At 43.6% G+C, this 13,176-nt stretch overlaps 1 protein-coding gene across 1 annotated transcript in view; it reads left to right on the forward strand.

The window, feature by feature from the left end:
* Nucleotides 1-13,176, forward strand: part of LOC115403256 (adenylate cyclase type 5-like) — an 80,385-nt gene that overhangs the window by 30,385 nt on the left and 36,824 nt on the right. The window contains exons 6-8 of the mRNA XM_030112115.1: nt 380-540; nt 631-801; nt 2,157-2,256. Coding sequence (XP_029967975.1) covers nt 380-540; nt 631-801; nt 2,157-2,256 — 432 coding nt within the window. The remainder of the gene's footprint in view (nt 1-379; nt 541-630; nt 802-2,156; nt 2,257-13,176) is intronic.

The following is a 13,176-nucleotide window of genomic DNA, read 5'->3' on the forward strand; positions in this document are numbered from 1 at the left end:
TGACGCAGATCCCTCCAGGTGCTTCTGTGACACCTTTACAATCCCAGGATTAGGGTTTTTGAGACCCAAGTAAATGTGCCTCCTGTGGAACTTTGTCCTCATGTCAGACTGTTTGAATCACTGAGAAGGATTGTGTTTTTGACCTTCATTACTTTGTATTCATGTTTTTACCCTTGGAGAGGATTTCTTTTTTACTCAATAATGTAAAAAGCAGCCAGTATGATGTTGACTTTATGTAAAGTTATTTTCTGATACATTTATTGGGCTGCTATGTATACAAAACAAGGAAATGGTTGGATTTAGAAGAACAAGGCTTTCAGAGGTGAGTTGTAACCTCTAGGTTTGGGTTAGGTTAACCACCCCACTCTGCGACCCACAGGTGGTCCGGGAGGTGACCAGGGGTGTCAACGTCAACATGTCGGGTGGGCATCCACAGCGCAGGGTGCACTGCGGCGTGCTGGCCTCAGGAAGTGGCAGTATCGAAGTCTGGTCCAACGACGTGACGCTGGCCAATCAGATGGAGGCTGGAGGCCAGGCCGGGTGAGTGTTCACTTTCAACAAAATGGATCATCGTCATGTGGACTATAGCCATATTTTTCAAGGTGTTTGTGGATGTTTGTTGTGCTTTAGACGCATTCATATCACCAAGGCCACGCTGAATTACCGAACGGGGACTACGACGTGGGAAGCGGGTACGGCAGGAGGAGACAGAAATGCCTACCTGACGAAGCACAACATAGAAACCTACCTCATTGTGGGCTGCAGCCAGCCAAAGGTGTACGAAGTGAACAAGAAGCTGAGGTTTGAATCGACAGAAGGTTGGCTGGGGATTAAAGAAGGCAGACATATGAGGATGATGATGAAGGTGTTTGTGGCGATCAGGATACATTTTTCCTCATGAATGTTTAAAATGAGTCTATTATGAAACACAGCTTGTCCTCAAAATAACCTCAAGGAGGAGGAAGGGAAGAAGAGAGAAGAGGGCTGAGGAGGAGGTAAGAGGAGGAGGAGAAGAACAGGGGGAGGAGGAGGACGAGGAGGAGGTGGAGGTGGAAGGGGAGGAGGAGGAAGAGGGGAGGATGAGGAGGGGGTGGAGGTGGAAGGGGGGAGTAGGAAGAAGAGGGGGAGGAAGGGGGGAAGAGGAGGAGGATGAGGAAGGACAAGGAGGAGGAAGAGGATGGAGGAGAAGAAGAGGGGGAGGAGGAGGAAGAGGAGGAAGAAGAGGAGGGGGAGAAGAAGGAAGAGGAAGTGGAAGAAGAGGAGGAGGGGGAAGAGGAGGAGGAGGAGGAGGAGTTTGGTTGGATGGTCTCTCAAGCTGCAGCTCCTGATGGGATGTCCCTTCTGCAGAGCTCACTGAGGACACTGCTCATCATAGTTCACCCACTAGAGGGCGCTGTTACAAATACAGGTCAACATATCTGATCATTTTTGGACTTTTCTTCAAAACTAGCAGTGAAACCCAGTCCGTGCATGGAGATGGGTGTAGCCTTATCAATCAGTCATGGATTTCATGTCCCGTGTTCTCTGGAGCAGTGAAGCGAGCTTCACAGCTTCTTCTGAAGTGTGTTGCATATGAATGTTCTGCAAACCTCCTTGACAGCATGGCGTTGAGGCCAGTATGATAGCAACCAGCTAGCATGTCTCAGCTCTGGGTTCAGTGTTGTTGTTTTTCTGTTACTCTTCAGAAATTTGTTTGAAATAATCAATGTTTACTTTGATATTTAACCATTTTCTTGGTGGTTTGGCCCGATTTTCTGGTGGGCCGGTTTTAGCACACGAGCCTCGTGTCACCCTGATCCATCTTTCATGGAAATAGTTTTCTGTGATTGGTCTCAGTTCCTCAGAATGATGCTGCAAAACTGGTCAAGAAATCAAGTCTCTTCTAGAAATAACTACAACTTAAACCTAACAAAGCAAATAGGATATGGGGAAAAATAAAGGTATTAACAAGACCTGTACAGCTGAAACTATTTAGCGTTACGTATGGGGACGCACAGAGAGAGAGAAGGTTTTGTAGTGGCTTTCCTCTTTCTTCTCTCTGTTTTGTATCCACAAATCCATCACTGTGTCAGATTAGAATTTCTGTAATTTCAACACTCTTTCTCCGCCTCTCACAGAAAGAGGAAAAGGCCATGATTGCCAAGATGAACCGGCAGAGGACCAACTCCGTCACCCACAACAGCGGCCACTGGACCGACCGGGCCCTTCTACAACCACCTGGGGGGAAACCAGGTCTCCAAAGAGATGAAGCGGATGGTGAGAGAACCTTCGCAATCCTAACTGTCACGATGCTCCCCGTCCCGTCCGCTCGGGAGCCGCTGCTGGAGACGGCGCCTCATTAAACCTCCGTCCTTTAATGGTTGGCCCGATGAGCTATGCTCCACCCGCTGTGGCTCCACCTGCCGTGCCCCCCCCCCCCGTGGGTCTGCCTGCCGTGGCTCCACCCATCATGGCTCCACCCACCATGTACCCCTCCATGGCTCCACCCACCATGTACCCCTCCATGGCTCCACCCACCATGGCTCCAACACCGTAGTTCCCGCCGTACTCCTTGCCATGGCTACACCCACCTCTGGCCACACTAGTCTTTCTTTGGTCCCCTCTAAACCGAGCAGCGTTCAGCCACGTCTTGCGCTCTCTTGGTTTTTCATTTGATCATCTCTTATTGCATCTGCTTTAACTGCAATACAGTTTAATCCATTATATTTGATCACTTTATGAACTTAGTGTTTAAAGTTGCTGTATCAGTTCAATTCATCTCCAGCTTCATTTATATAGCGCCAGTTACAACACAGTCATTTCCAGACACTTTTACAGAGAAAACCCAACAGATCCACATTAATAAGCAGAAGAGACTGATGACAAACCTTGGAGATCCTGAGGGGGGAGGAGAGAGAGGGAGAGAGAGAGAGAGAGAGACTTGTTTTTGACTTTTTAACAATCCTTTATTTAAACAAGATAAGATTGTATCAAGTCAAGATTAAACATATAAAACAACACTGAACAAAACAACACTGAATCAACAAAGATAAAAATAAATAAATAAGTAAATAAATAAATAACCAACCATCCTCTGCCATAAATTACAGCAACCTATAAAAGTGATGTTTGTATCCCTAACAGATAGGGTGACCAGATGTCCCTCTTTGTGCGGGACAGTCCCGCATTTTAAATACTTTTCACGCGTCCCGCAAATTGAGATCATGTCCCGCATTGACAGCGGCACTTGATTTTTTTTAAACGCAGTCTCACCGAGCTGCATTTCATCTGGCGCTGATCAAACAGCTGTGTGTCTGTGGTCGGGACAGAGCCGTCCTCAGGGGGCGGGGCTAGCTCTGGGATGATCTGTCAATCAAGCCAGACACGGGTGTGCGCCCGCTGCCCGACCCCTCCCCGCTGCCCGACCCCGCCCCACTGCCCCCCCCCCCGCTGCCCCCCCCGCTGCCCCCCCCGCTGCCCGCCCTGCTGCCCGGCCCCTCCCCGCCACAAACAACAACAGCGTTGCTTCGGCTGCAGCGGCAGACATGGAGGAAAAAGATAGAGACACGATTCGTAAAAAAAAAAACGAAAGAAAAAGCAGCAGAGTGGGACACCGTTTCCTCCTCCTGGTCAGAACAGTGCAGGGCCACTGCACCAGAGTTTTCTGTGACGTTCGTCAGAGCAGTTTTTCCGTTTCACATGGAGATGAATATGATGTGAGACGACACCAACAGTCCCAGACTCTCGAAAACCTGTGGCTCAAAAGAGCAGCTTCCATTCCATAAATACATTCCTGCCGAAACCCAAACAACTGAACACAGATAAAGTGACAGCAGCTGAACTAACGAGCGTCTAACACGATGTCCAACACTCCGTCCATACAGGTCAGAACACTGGCAGTGAGCTGCAGGACGTCTTATCTGAATATGAGCTTCAGTATTGTTCTATCAGAACAAAGACTTTAATAGTGTGGTGTTTGTGTTTTGTATCTTTTTGTGCCTTCAGCACCACAATGTTTATTTATTTAACATTTTATTTATAGAGGAGTAGCCCCTTGAGATGCACCATCTCGTTTTCAAGGGGTTCCTCTGAAATAAATGACAATTAACATAAAGAGCATGGCATAAAATGTGGCGCTGCACAGTAAATAACAGGTTAATACATCATTTAGAATGCATTTGGTAGAGCTCTAATTAGTCTGCTGTTCTGAACTGCAGGAGTGAGGTGAGCTCCTTGCAGCATTTTTTATTCAGATTGTTGGATTTGATTGGTTGAGCCTAGAGGTGAATGGAGCTTCTTCAGGAGCCTCATCTTGGACTTGAATATGTGGTTCATTATTGTTCAGAACAAACTCTTTATTGTTGTGGTGTTTGGAGTTGCAAACACCTGCAAGTTGCATTAAAATGAAATATCATATGCTTGAGCAGAATACTGGTAAATTTTTAAAAATTAATTATTGAAGACAACCACGACATCTTGGTGTCCCACATTGTCCCACTCAGATATAGTCTCTGTCCCACATGTGGTAAACTGGGATCTGGTCACCTACTAACAGAGAACAGGACACCATCGTTACGTAGTCCCCGATGTTTTTAAAGGTCATTGAGTCCTCCATTCTAAAGTAGTACCTGTGTGGAACTGTATGTGAGCTCTCACAAGCCTCTTAAAGGTCTAATACAGGATTTTCTCGAAAAGACGAAGCCAAGCGTCTGTTACTCACTGCTTGAACAACGCCATGCTCCAGACCATCGCCCGGCTCTCCTGCTTCTCCCAGGAAACGTGGAAGCGTGCGAGCGCGACCTCCTCTTCTCCGGCGTGCACGGAATATTTTGTCCACTTTCTCAGTCTGGCTCTGTCTCCTCTTCACCTGCCGTAGTTGAGCTAAGCTAACTACGATGCTAACAGCTGTTAGCCAGGCACTGGACGAACGGACACAAAAAAGGTATTTATGGGCTTATCTCTTGGTCCTTCACTTTTTAACATCTATATGCTCCCCTTTGGCCACATCATCAGCAAGCATGGGGTTTCCTTCCATTGCTATGCCGATGATACTCAGCTCTACTTTACACCGGCCCCTCCCCCACACCAGTTCTGCCATCAACTCTGGCAGCCTGCCTGGAGGAGACAGAGGCATGGTTGGCAGAAAATTTCCTTCAATTAAATGCATCTAAGACTGAGGCCATTCTCATTGGAACCCCCCACCAGGTCAAATCCTCTCAAATTGACAACATTTCACTTTCTGGTTACACCATTCCTCTTTCTTCTTTTGTCAGAAATCTGGGAGTCATTTTTGACCTACATTTGTCATTTGAACAGCACATTCAAAATCTCTGTAAAATATCACTTTTTCATTTAAAAAATATTTCAAAACTCCGCCCCAGTCTTTCCCCCTCAGATGCTGAAAAACTGGTCCATGCCTTTGTCTCCTCTAGGATGGATTACTGCAACGCTCTCCTCGTCAGGATCCCGGCAAAGAGCCTTCAAAAGCTCCAGCACATTCAGAACACTGCTGCCAGGATCCTGACGAGGACCCCGAAACATGAACACATTACTCCTGTTCTCCGCGACCTCCGCTGGCTTCCGGTCCACCAGCGCATCCACTATAAAGTCTGTCTGCTTGCATATCAATGTATTCATGGCCACGCCCCGGACTAGCTCACAGAACTCTTGACTCCATACTCCACTTCCAGACACCTCAGGTCCACAGAAATGAACACCCTCTCAGTCCCACCAACTAAACTCCGGACAATGGGGGACCGAGCTTTCCAGACAGCTGCCGAAACTGTGGAACAATCTTCCCGTACATCTCAGAGCCCCACAAACCTTGGACTCTTTTAAGAAAGGGCTAAAGACTTCCTGTTTCCATTCTAATCTTTGCTGTGTTGTTTTTGATCTATTGCTAGTTCTTAACATCTATTGTTTTGTCTTTTTTTTTTTTTTTTTAATTGTTGCACTTTGAGATATTCAAATGTAAAGTGCATTACAAATTAAAGGTATTATTATTATTATTATTATTATTATTATTATTATCTCACTTTGTAAACGATAGGGATAGGGCATGGGTTCAAAATCTTCGGAGTATTCTTTTAAAGCAGCAACTTGCTCCATTGAAAAAAAAAATCAGTCCGTGACACCATGAACCTCCTTCTGGTCCATAGATCAGAGTCCTTAGCAACCAGCATAGCAACCAGCATAGCAACCAGCATAGCAACCAGCATAGTGACAGCTATGCAGACAAAGCTGTCAGAATGCACAAAGCTAAAGTGTATATTTGTCTCTAGAGAAGCATTGTGTAAATTGCAATAGAGATTTCTCCATTCTGTAGTTTTTATTGTGATTCATCCTTTGATCTCTTCCAGAAACAATTTTAAAGATTGCGTTTTATTTTTAAAACCAAACCGATTATCATTAGTCAATAAATTTGTGGTCGAATTTAAACGCATTTAAGAGCAACTCGCTCAGCTAAAGAAAACAAAAAACAAAAACACTCCCTCAGTCCGTGATGTGTCTGCGACATTATTTCCATGGCCACTAGGAGGCGCTTGATGTTAAAACGAACCCCATGGTCATAATTTGAGGCATGAATTTAAGACCACTGTGGTTGTTTGAGTTGGGCGGCTGTGCAATCGGGAAGTTGTTGGTTCGATTCCTGTCTCCCCGTCCGCATGTTGCAAACCCCCAGCTATGGGTAAATAGCACTGCCTTGTGGTCGTCATGGGAGTGACAAAGGCTAAGGGAGACCCCCCCACTACAGAAAAAAAAATCCAGTGGAGCCCCGAAGGCGGTTGCTCCTCCCATTGCGGCACCTTCCGGCAACTCCTGTAGCCAAGTTGATACCAACTGTATGGGCCTGTCCCTTCCATTGGACAATACCAGAGAGGTTGACAGGGGGGGCCGTCCACTGTTCCTCCAGATCGCCCTGGCTTGTCCATGATCTCCTGAGATTGACGAAGCCAACAAAAAGGTCTTTTGAGTTGGAGGACTTGTTGCATCTTTATTGGACCTTCTGATTCAGATTCAGTTGAGTGTCCTGTCATCGCATCAGAAAGCAAGCCATTTTAATTTTCCTTCACTGCAGTGCTACTGGCTCGTTGTTGTTTTCCAGCATTGTGACTCCCAGACATTCATAAAAAGTTTGCAGAAACACATTTTGGCATAGCCTGCCTTAGGGCTGGACGATATATCGAGAATATTGTTTATACCGAGTTTTTTGTGGAAGTCGATAGAGCATTAGACAATATCGAGAAAAGCGATACAAGTGTGTCCCTTCTCAAGCACCATCCATTCCGGAAGGCCGTAAACACACCATCATGGCGTCGGACTCTTTTTAACCTGAAGTGCATTCACCAAGAGACACAATAGGTGGCTGTATGCACCTAAGTTGTTGGTCGGCACCCGCCAAAGAAGAAGAAGAAGAAGAAGAAGAAGAAGAAGAAGAAGAAGATGGCGATGGCGTCGGACTCGAGAGAAGCGGTCAAAGAAGAGGAGCTTGTTACCAAAAAACGGACTAATGGATCAATCATATGGCGGTGGTTTGGATTCAAGGTTGGAGATGCTGAGCAGAAACGTGTTTTGCAGACAGTGCCGAAAATCCGTTCCAAAAAAGTGCTCCAGCACGACCAATTTGCATCATCATTTAGAACAGCGACACAGAGTCGAATATGAAGAGTGCATTAAACTGCGCGCTGTTAGTCAAGGGGGAAACGAGTCCTCGTCCTCAAAATCTCAAACAAAACAAGTGACACTGGCACACTGGCTCGTACAGCCACTTATGACAAAGCCAGTAAAAAATGGCGCGACATTACCAACACTATTGCCTACCGTATCGCCAAGACATGGTGCCCATCGCCACACGGGAGAAGGCTGGCTTCGTTAGAATGTTCAAGATCGTGGAGCCCAGGTACCAGCTGCCTGGACGGCATCATTTTGCGAAGGAAGTCCTCCCTAAGATGTACTCCGAAATGCGAGGAAACATGAACGCCCGCCTCACTAAAGTGCAGTATTTTGCCCTGACTACAGACATGTGGTCCAGTCGGACTTGCGAACCTTACATGTGTGTCACGATTCACTTCATCGAAGACTGGGACATCAAATCAGCCTGCCTGCAAACAAGCTACTTTCCCCAGGACCACGCCGGACAACAAATAGCCGAGGCTCTTCAGGATGTCGTCACCTGCTGGAAGCTGAACTCAGAGAAGCTCGTGGCTGTAACCATGACAACGGGACGAACGTGGTCAAAGCGCTCCAGATAAACAAGTGGCTCAGGATGCAGCGCTTTGGGCACAGACTACATCTGGCGATTGGTAAGTGCAGTACTGAATTAACAATTCCACAAAATAATAAAATAGTCTACATTTTTTTCCCTTTCATATTATCAGGTTTAAACCAAATTCAGTCTTATACATTCAATACGTATGTTAGTAAAAATAACAAACAACAGGTAGATGTATAGATGGATAAATAGATAAATAAATACTTTACTGATCCTGAGGGAAATTAAAAGGCAGTCCGTTGCTCACATCCACACAGGGCACAGTAAAAGGTAGTAGTTTTTATTTTTAAGTATTTTCTTTTCAACATCTTTTATACAGGAGACCTAATTATTTTGATATTGTATATTGTTTCCTGAACATTTCCTTCCTATTTGTTGGACCCTTTTTGTGTATCTCTAAGAGATTTGTAACAGTGAATTTCTCTATAAGCTCTATAATCTTATCTTAATTTTTTGGCTAAAAGACTTTTATAGAAGTCTGGTCTAAATGTTTTGAATAGCTGAAGTTGACTCCATTTTGGTGGCTCAAATCTTGTCTAATTTACAGTCCATATATGGTCTAAAGCCGGTTCAGTTCAGCCTGGATGTCATTCTAGTGTTAAACAGGCCAGGTCTAAAACCATTCCTGTAGATCTGAAGCTGATCTATATTTTGTCGTAATCTCTCTAGCACTAACTTTAATTTCATACAGTTAAACATTTTTGCAAATTTAGTTTAACTTTTGAACTTTAATTTAGTCTAAATCTATTTCAGATACTACCAATAATATCCAACACTTAATTTGTTTTACTCATTTACTGGCAGTTATACTTAAGTTGTTGTAGTTGACACATTATCTTGCACATACACTGTAAAGAATTTCACTGTAAAAAAAAAAAAAAACAGTAAAATACTGGCAGCAGGGACGCCAGTAATTTACTGTTTTCTTTTACAATGCACCTACTGTAATTTATGTTGACAGTACAGTACTGTATTTTGAATTACAGTATATTACCGTCAGATAACAGTGGGTGGTGTGGTAATTTTACAGCACATCTACTGTTATTTATTTTAGCAGTACACTACTGTATTTTGGATTACAGTAGATGACAGTAGAATAACTGTGTTATGGTCATTTTACAGTATACAACCAGTTTTTTCACAAAGCATAATAAATCTGCTATTTTACACTTAATTTCTAGAAATCCCCACAAGCTAAAAAAGAAGCTTATAACATCATACAGGGCTTTTGAAATTCTGGACTGAACAGCAACTCAACCTGGAAACATGTCCATCCATCCCTCATGTTTATCACCACAGCAGGAAACATCCACAAGTCCGACTATTAACACCGAAGACATGACTTTTCTTTTACTTTACTTAAATTGTGTACCTTCTTGCGCTTGTGCTTCTGCCAGCCGATCACAAACGCGTCCAATCAACTGAAGAAAAGTAGCAGTTTAAGCTAGCAGAGGAGACGGAGGAGAGCACAGAGCGAACAACGCAACGACCTCTCACTGTGATGCTGTTTTCAAGAATCAAGAACTGACAGTACAGAGCGCTCACACTAATGCTGTTTCCCAGAATAATCAAAAGTGAACTGATTTAATGTTGATTAAATGTTATTGCCAATAATTCCTGAACTCTGAACTTGAATAAAAATCAGATCAGACCTTTAAGTAGCAAGTTTGAGAACCCAGGTATAAAACACAGGAGAATCTATATTCCATAACACTGCTGTACTTTAATACAAACCCTCAGCAGACTTTGTAACACGAATAACATTTAGAACATTTGTACTACAAAAAGAAAAGGTATTCCATTGCCTATTTGGAAGAAACTGTACATAATAAAATCCTCAATGAAGGATTTGACTAATGAGCATAAATTCAGACACTGCATTAAAACAGCATCAAGAACAGTGAAACAGAACAGTCCAGCTTGTGAACAAGTCTTTTGTACACGTGGATGTGGACAATAACAAGTGGAGAAAGGGAAGAGAAGGAGAAAGACAGAGTGAACAGTGAGAGGACTGGACTGCAGCATTTGGCTGGCGTCCTCCATCACCGATGACTTGTGCCTGTAAAACAAACAAACAGTTAGCAACACAACGTCACTGGTAAAACATAAAAATGTGAAACAGAACAGCGGAGGGAGGGAAAGAAGTACAAGTATGAGGGGACAGAAAAGGGCCAGAGCAATAAACTGTTGAAGGGAGAGAGAAAAAAAGTGTGAAGAAGAGAAAACAGCAAGAGACAAAGGAGAGAGAGAGAGGTTGGTCTGTCATTAGAGTTTAGGGAGGGAGGTTTCCTCTGACTGGGGCTGAGTTACAGAGCTCGCTTTGCCAATTTTAGCAGCCTGACCGGGTGGAACAGACCTGATGAAATACGGTAGGCTATTATTTATTATGTCAACTGTTCAATAATCATGCAGACAAACAATCCTGGACACTGACAGTAGTCTGAGATTAAAAATAAGTTTACCTCTTTGGTTGAAGTCCACATGGAGAGCTTGGAATGATGAAGAAGTCGTGCTGTCCAAAGTCAGGTTCAGGAATATCCTGTCACATGTTGTCACTCAAAAATAACTTGAGTAATGTGAAAAGTCTGATTAATAATGAAGTTTGGCATCAAAACAGAAACATAAGTCCACAATTATCAGTAAGATGCTGATGGATAGCGACACGACTTTGTGAAGGAAAATGGTGCCGATCTCCACCACTTGACAGAAAATACTGTTCTATGCTGTTAAATTACAGTTATCTACTGTTACTGTTAACTGACTGATTTTACCGTTAATTTACATGCTGTGGATGGATATTTAACAGTACTTTACATTTATAATAAAAACAGTAAGATACTGTTGTAAATTCACCGTAAATTTACAGAAATTCGTTACAGTGTATATCAACACTGCACCCTAATAAATTTAAAGCTTGGTTTGTCTCATAAATGAATAAATTAAAGTGATCTTACTTTCTTTCCTTCTTTTTAATTCTTGATGCAGGACATGCTACTGGTCTGTGCAAGAAGATTGTGAGCAGCTTTTCATACAGCTGGAAAAAAAAAAAAAGAACTGGCTGAAGTACAGCTGCAACTGGGTCTGCCAGGTCGCCAGCTGATCACAGAGAGGCTGCAAATGATAGAAAGAATCCTGGAGCAAGAAAGAGCACTGGCTAAAGTTCTCTCAGCTGACAAGAAATCTGGACCTCTCGTCCCGACCTGGCAGGACGTAGAGGTCCCCGAGGTCGTTCAGAAAGCCCTGAAGCCCCTCCAGGACTTTACTGAAGCTCTCTCAGGCGAGGACTATGTGACCCTGTCATACATCAGACCTGTGCTTCACCTGTTCAACAATCGTCTCCTGGTGCCTGAAGAAGGGGACAGTGAGCTGTGCAAATCCATCAAGACCACAATTGTGGATTACCTCAATGAAAAATATGCAGATCCAACTACCAGTAACCTGTTGGATATCGCCTCGCGTCTTGATACAAGATTCAGGGCCACATACATCTCTTGTGACAAAATGGATGCCCTGAAACACAGAGTTGTCTTGGAGGCGGAGTCTTCGCTGAGTGATCAGGGCAAAGATGTGCTCGAGTTACCTAAATCCGCGGACCAAGGAGAAGCAGCTGTGGCAGTGCCGCCCGATCCCAAGAAAAAGAAATCTCTGGCGAGCTTCTCCAAGGAGAGTCCTGCCACTCGCACCAAACTCACAGAGCGAGAGACAGTTGAACATGAACTGTCGAGCCGTCTGCAGTCAGTCTGCATTGAGAGCGATGCCGAGCCACTCAAATGGTGGAAAGAACATGAAGTTGCCTTTCCAGCACTGAGCAAGTTGGCCACAAAGTACCTTTGTGTGCCTGCAACTAGCTCTCCTTCCGAAAGAGTTTTTAGCTGCGGTGGAAACATAGTAACTTGTCCCAGAGCATCCCTGAAGCCGGACAGCGTCGACAGGCTCATTTTCCTTGCTCAAAATCTGTAAAATGTGCAGTACTATTCACCACTGCCTCTTATGTTTTATAGTTGGTCATGGTTTTAAAGATTTGTTCCAAGAATTGTTTTACAAAAAAACATTTGCGCTGTTGGACATTTGCACAAGTTAATGTTTGAATTGCATTTAGGAGGAGAAGGCATATTGTTTGATTTAAAAACGCTCTCCCTCAGTAGATAAAAGCTTTTGTTAAACAGCAAGCTGATCTGTTATTTTTGGTTAGTATCTTTTTGTGTTCTATTCATATTTTGTACTTTACATTATTATTTTTTTTAATGCTGACAGCCTGTCACACTGTGAAGAAAGGTATTTATTTTAAAAGATTATTGTTTATTAAAATTGGTGCATCTATGCCCACGTTCTGCTGTGGCTAAACAATAAAAGTGCCTTTGTCAGGAAAAGTGCCTTTGTGACATTTTTTACCTGTGGCTTTGACCAAGAACATCTTAACAACCCTTTATTAATTCATTGAAAACCATATTGAAATATATCGTATATCGAGATTCAGCTGAAAAATATTGAGATATGACTTTTTATCCATATCGTCCAGCCCTAGCCTGCCTACTGCCTTCGCCGTCTCCATCCCTCCTCGATGTCTGTGTTAAGCATTCCTGCACCCTGAAAAATGAATGGTAAAAAACAACCAAACTGGTTTATTTTTTAACCCAACAATTAATCAATCTTGGACCAGCCCAACAGTAGTTATTTTTACCCAACAAAATGGGTTGGTCTTTTTAACCCAACTGATGCATCAAATTAATTTCAGCCCTGGGTCAATTTTACCATATATATTGGTTGAATGTGCCCAAATTCTCCGTCAAATTAACTACAATTCTGTGTTAATTCAACTAAACACATTGATTTAGTCTTCCAAAAATTTTGTTTCATAGATAAATTGAAATAACACAACTGACAGATCCCCCTTCTCAGCCTCGCTGATAGTGTCCAGCGGAAGG

The sequence above is a fragment of the Salarias fasciatus genome, chromosome 16, assembly GCF_902148845.1.
Source record: "Salarias fasciatus chromosome 16, fSalaFa1.1, whole genome shotgun sequence".
NCBI lineage: Eukaryota > Metazoa > Chordata > Actinopteri > Blenniiformes > Blenniidae > Salarias > Salarias fasciatus.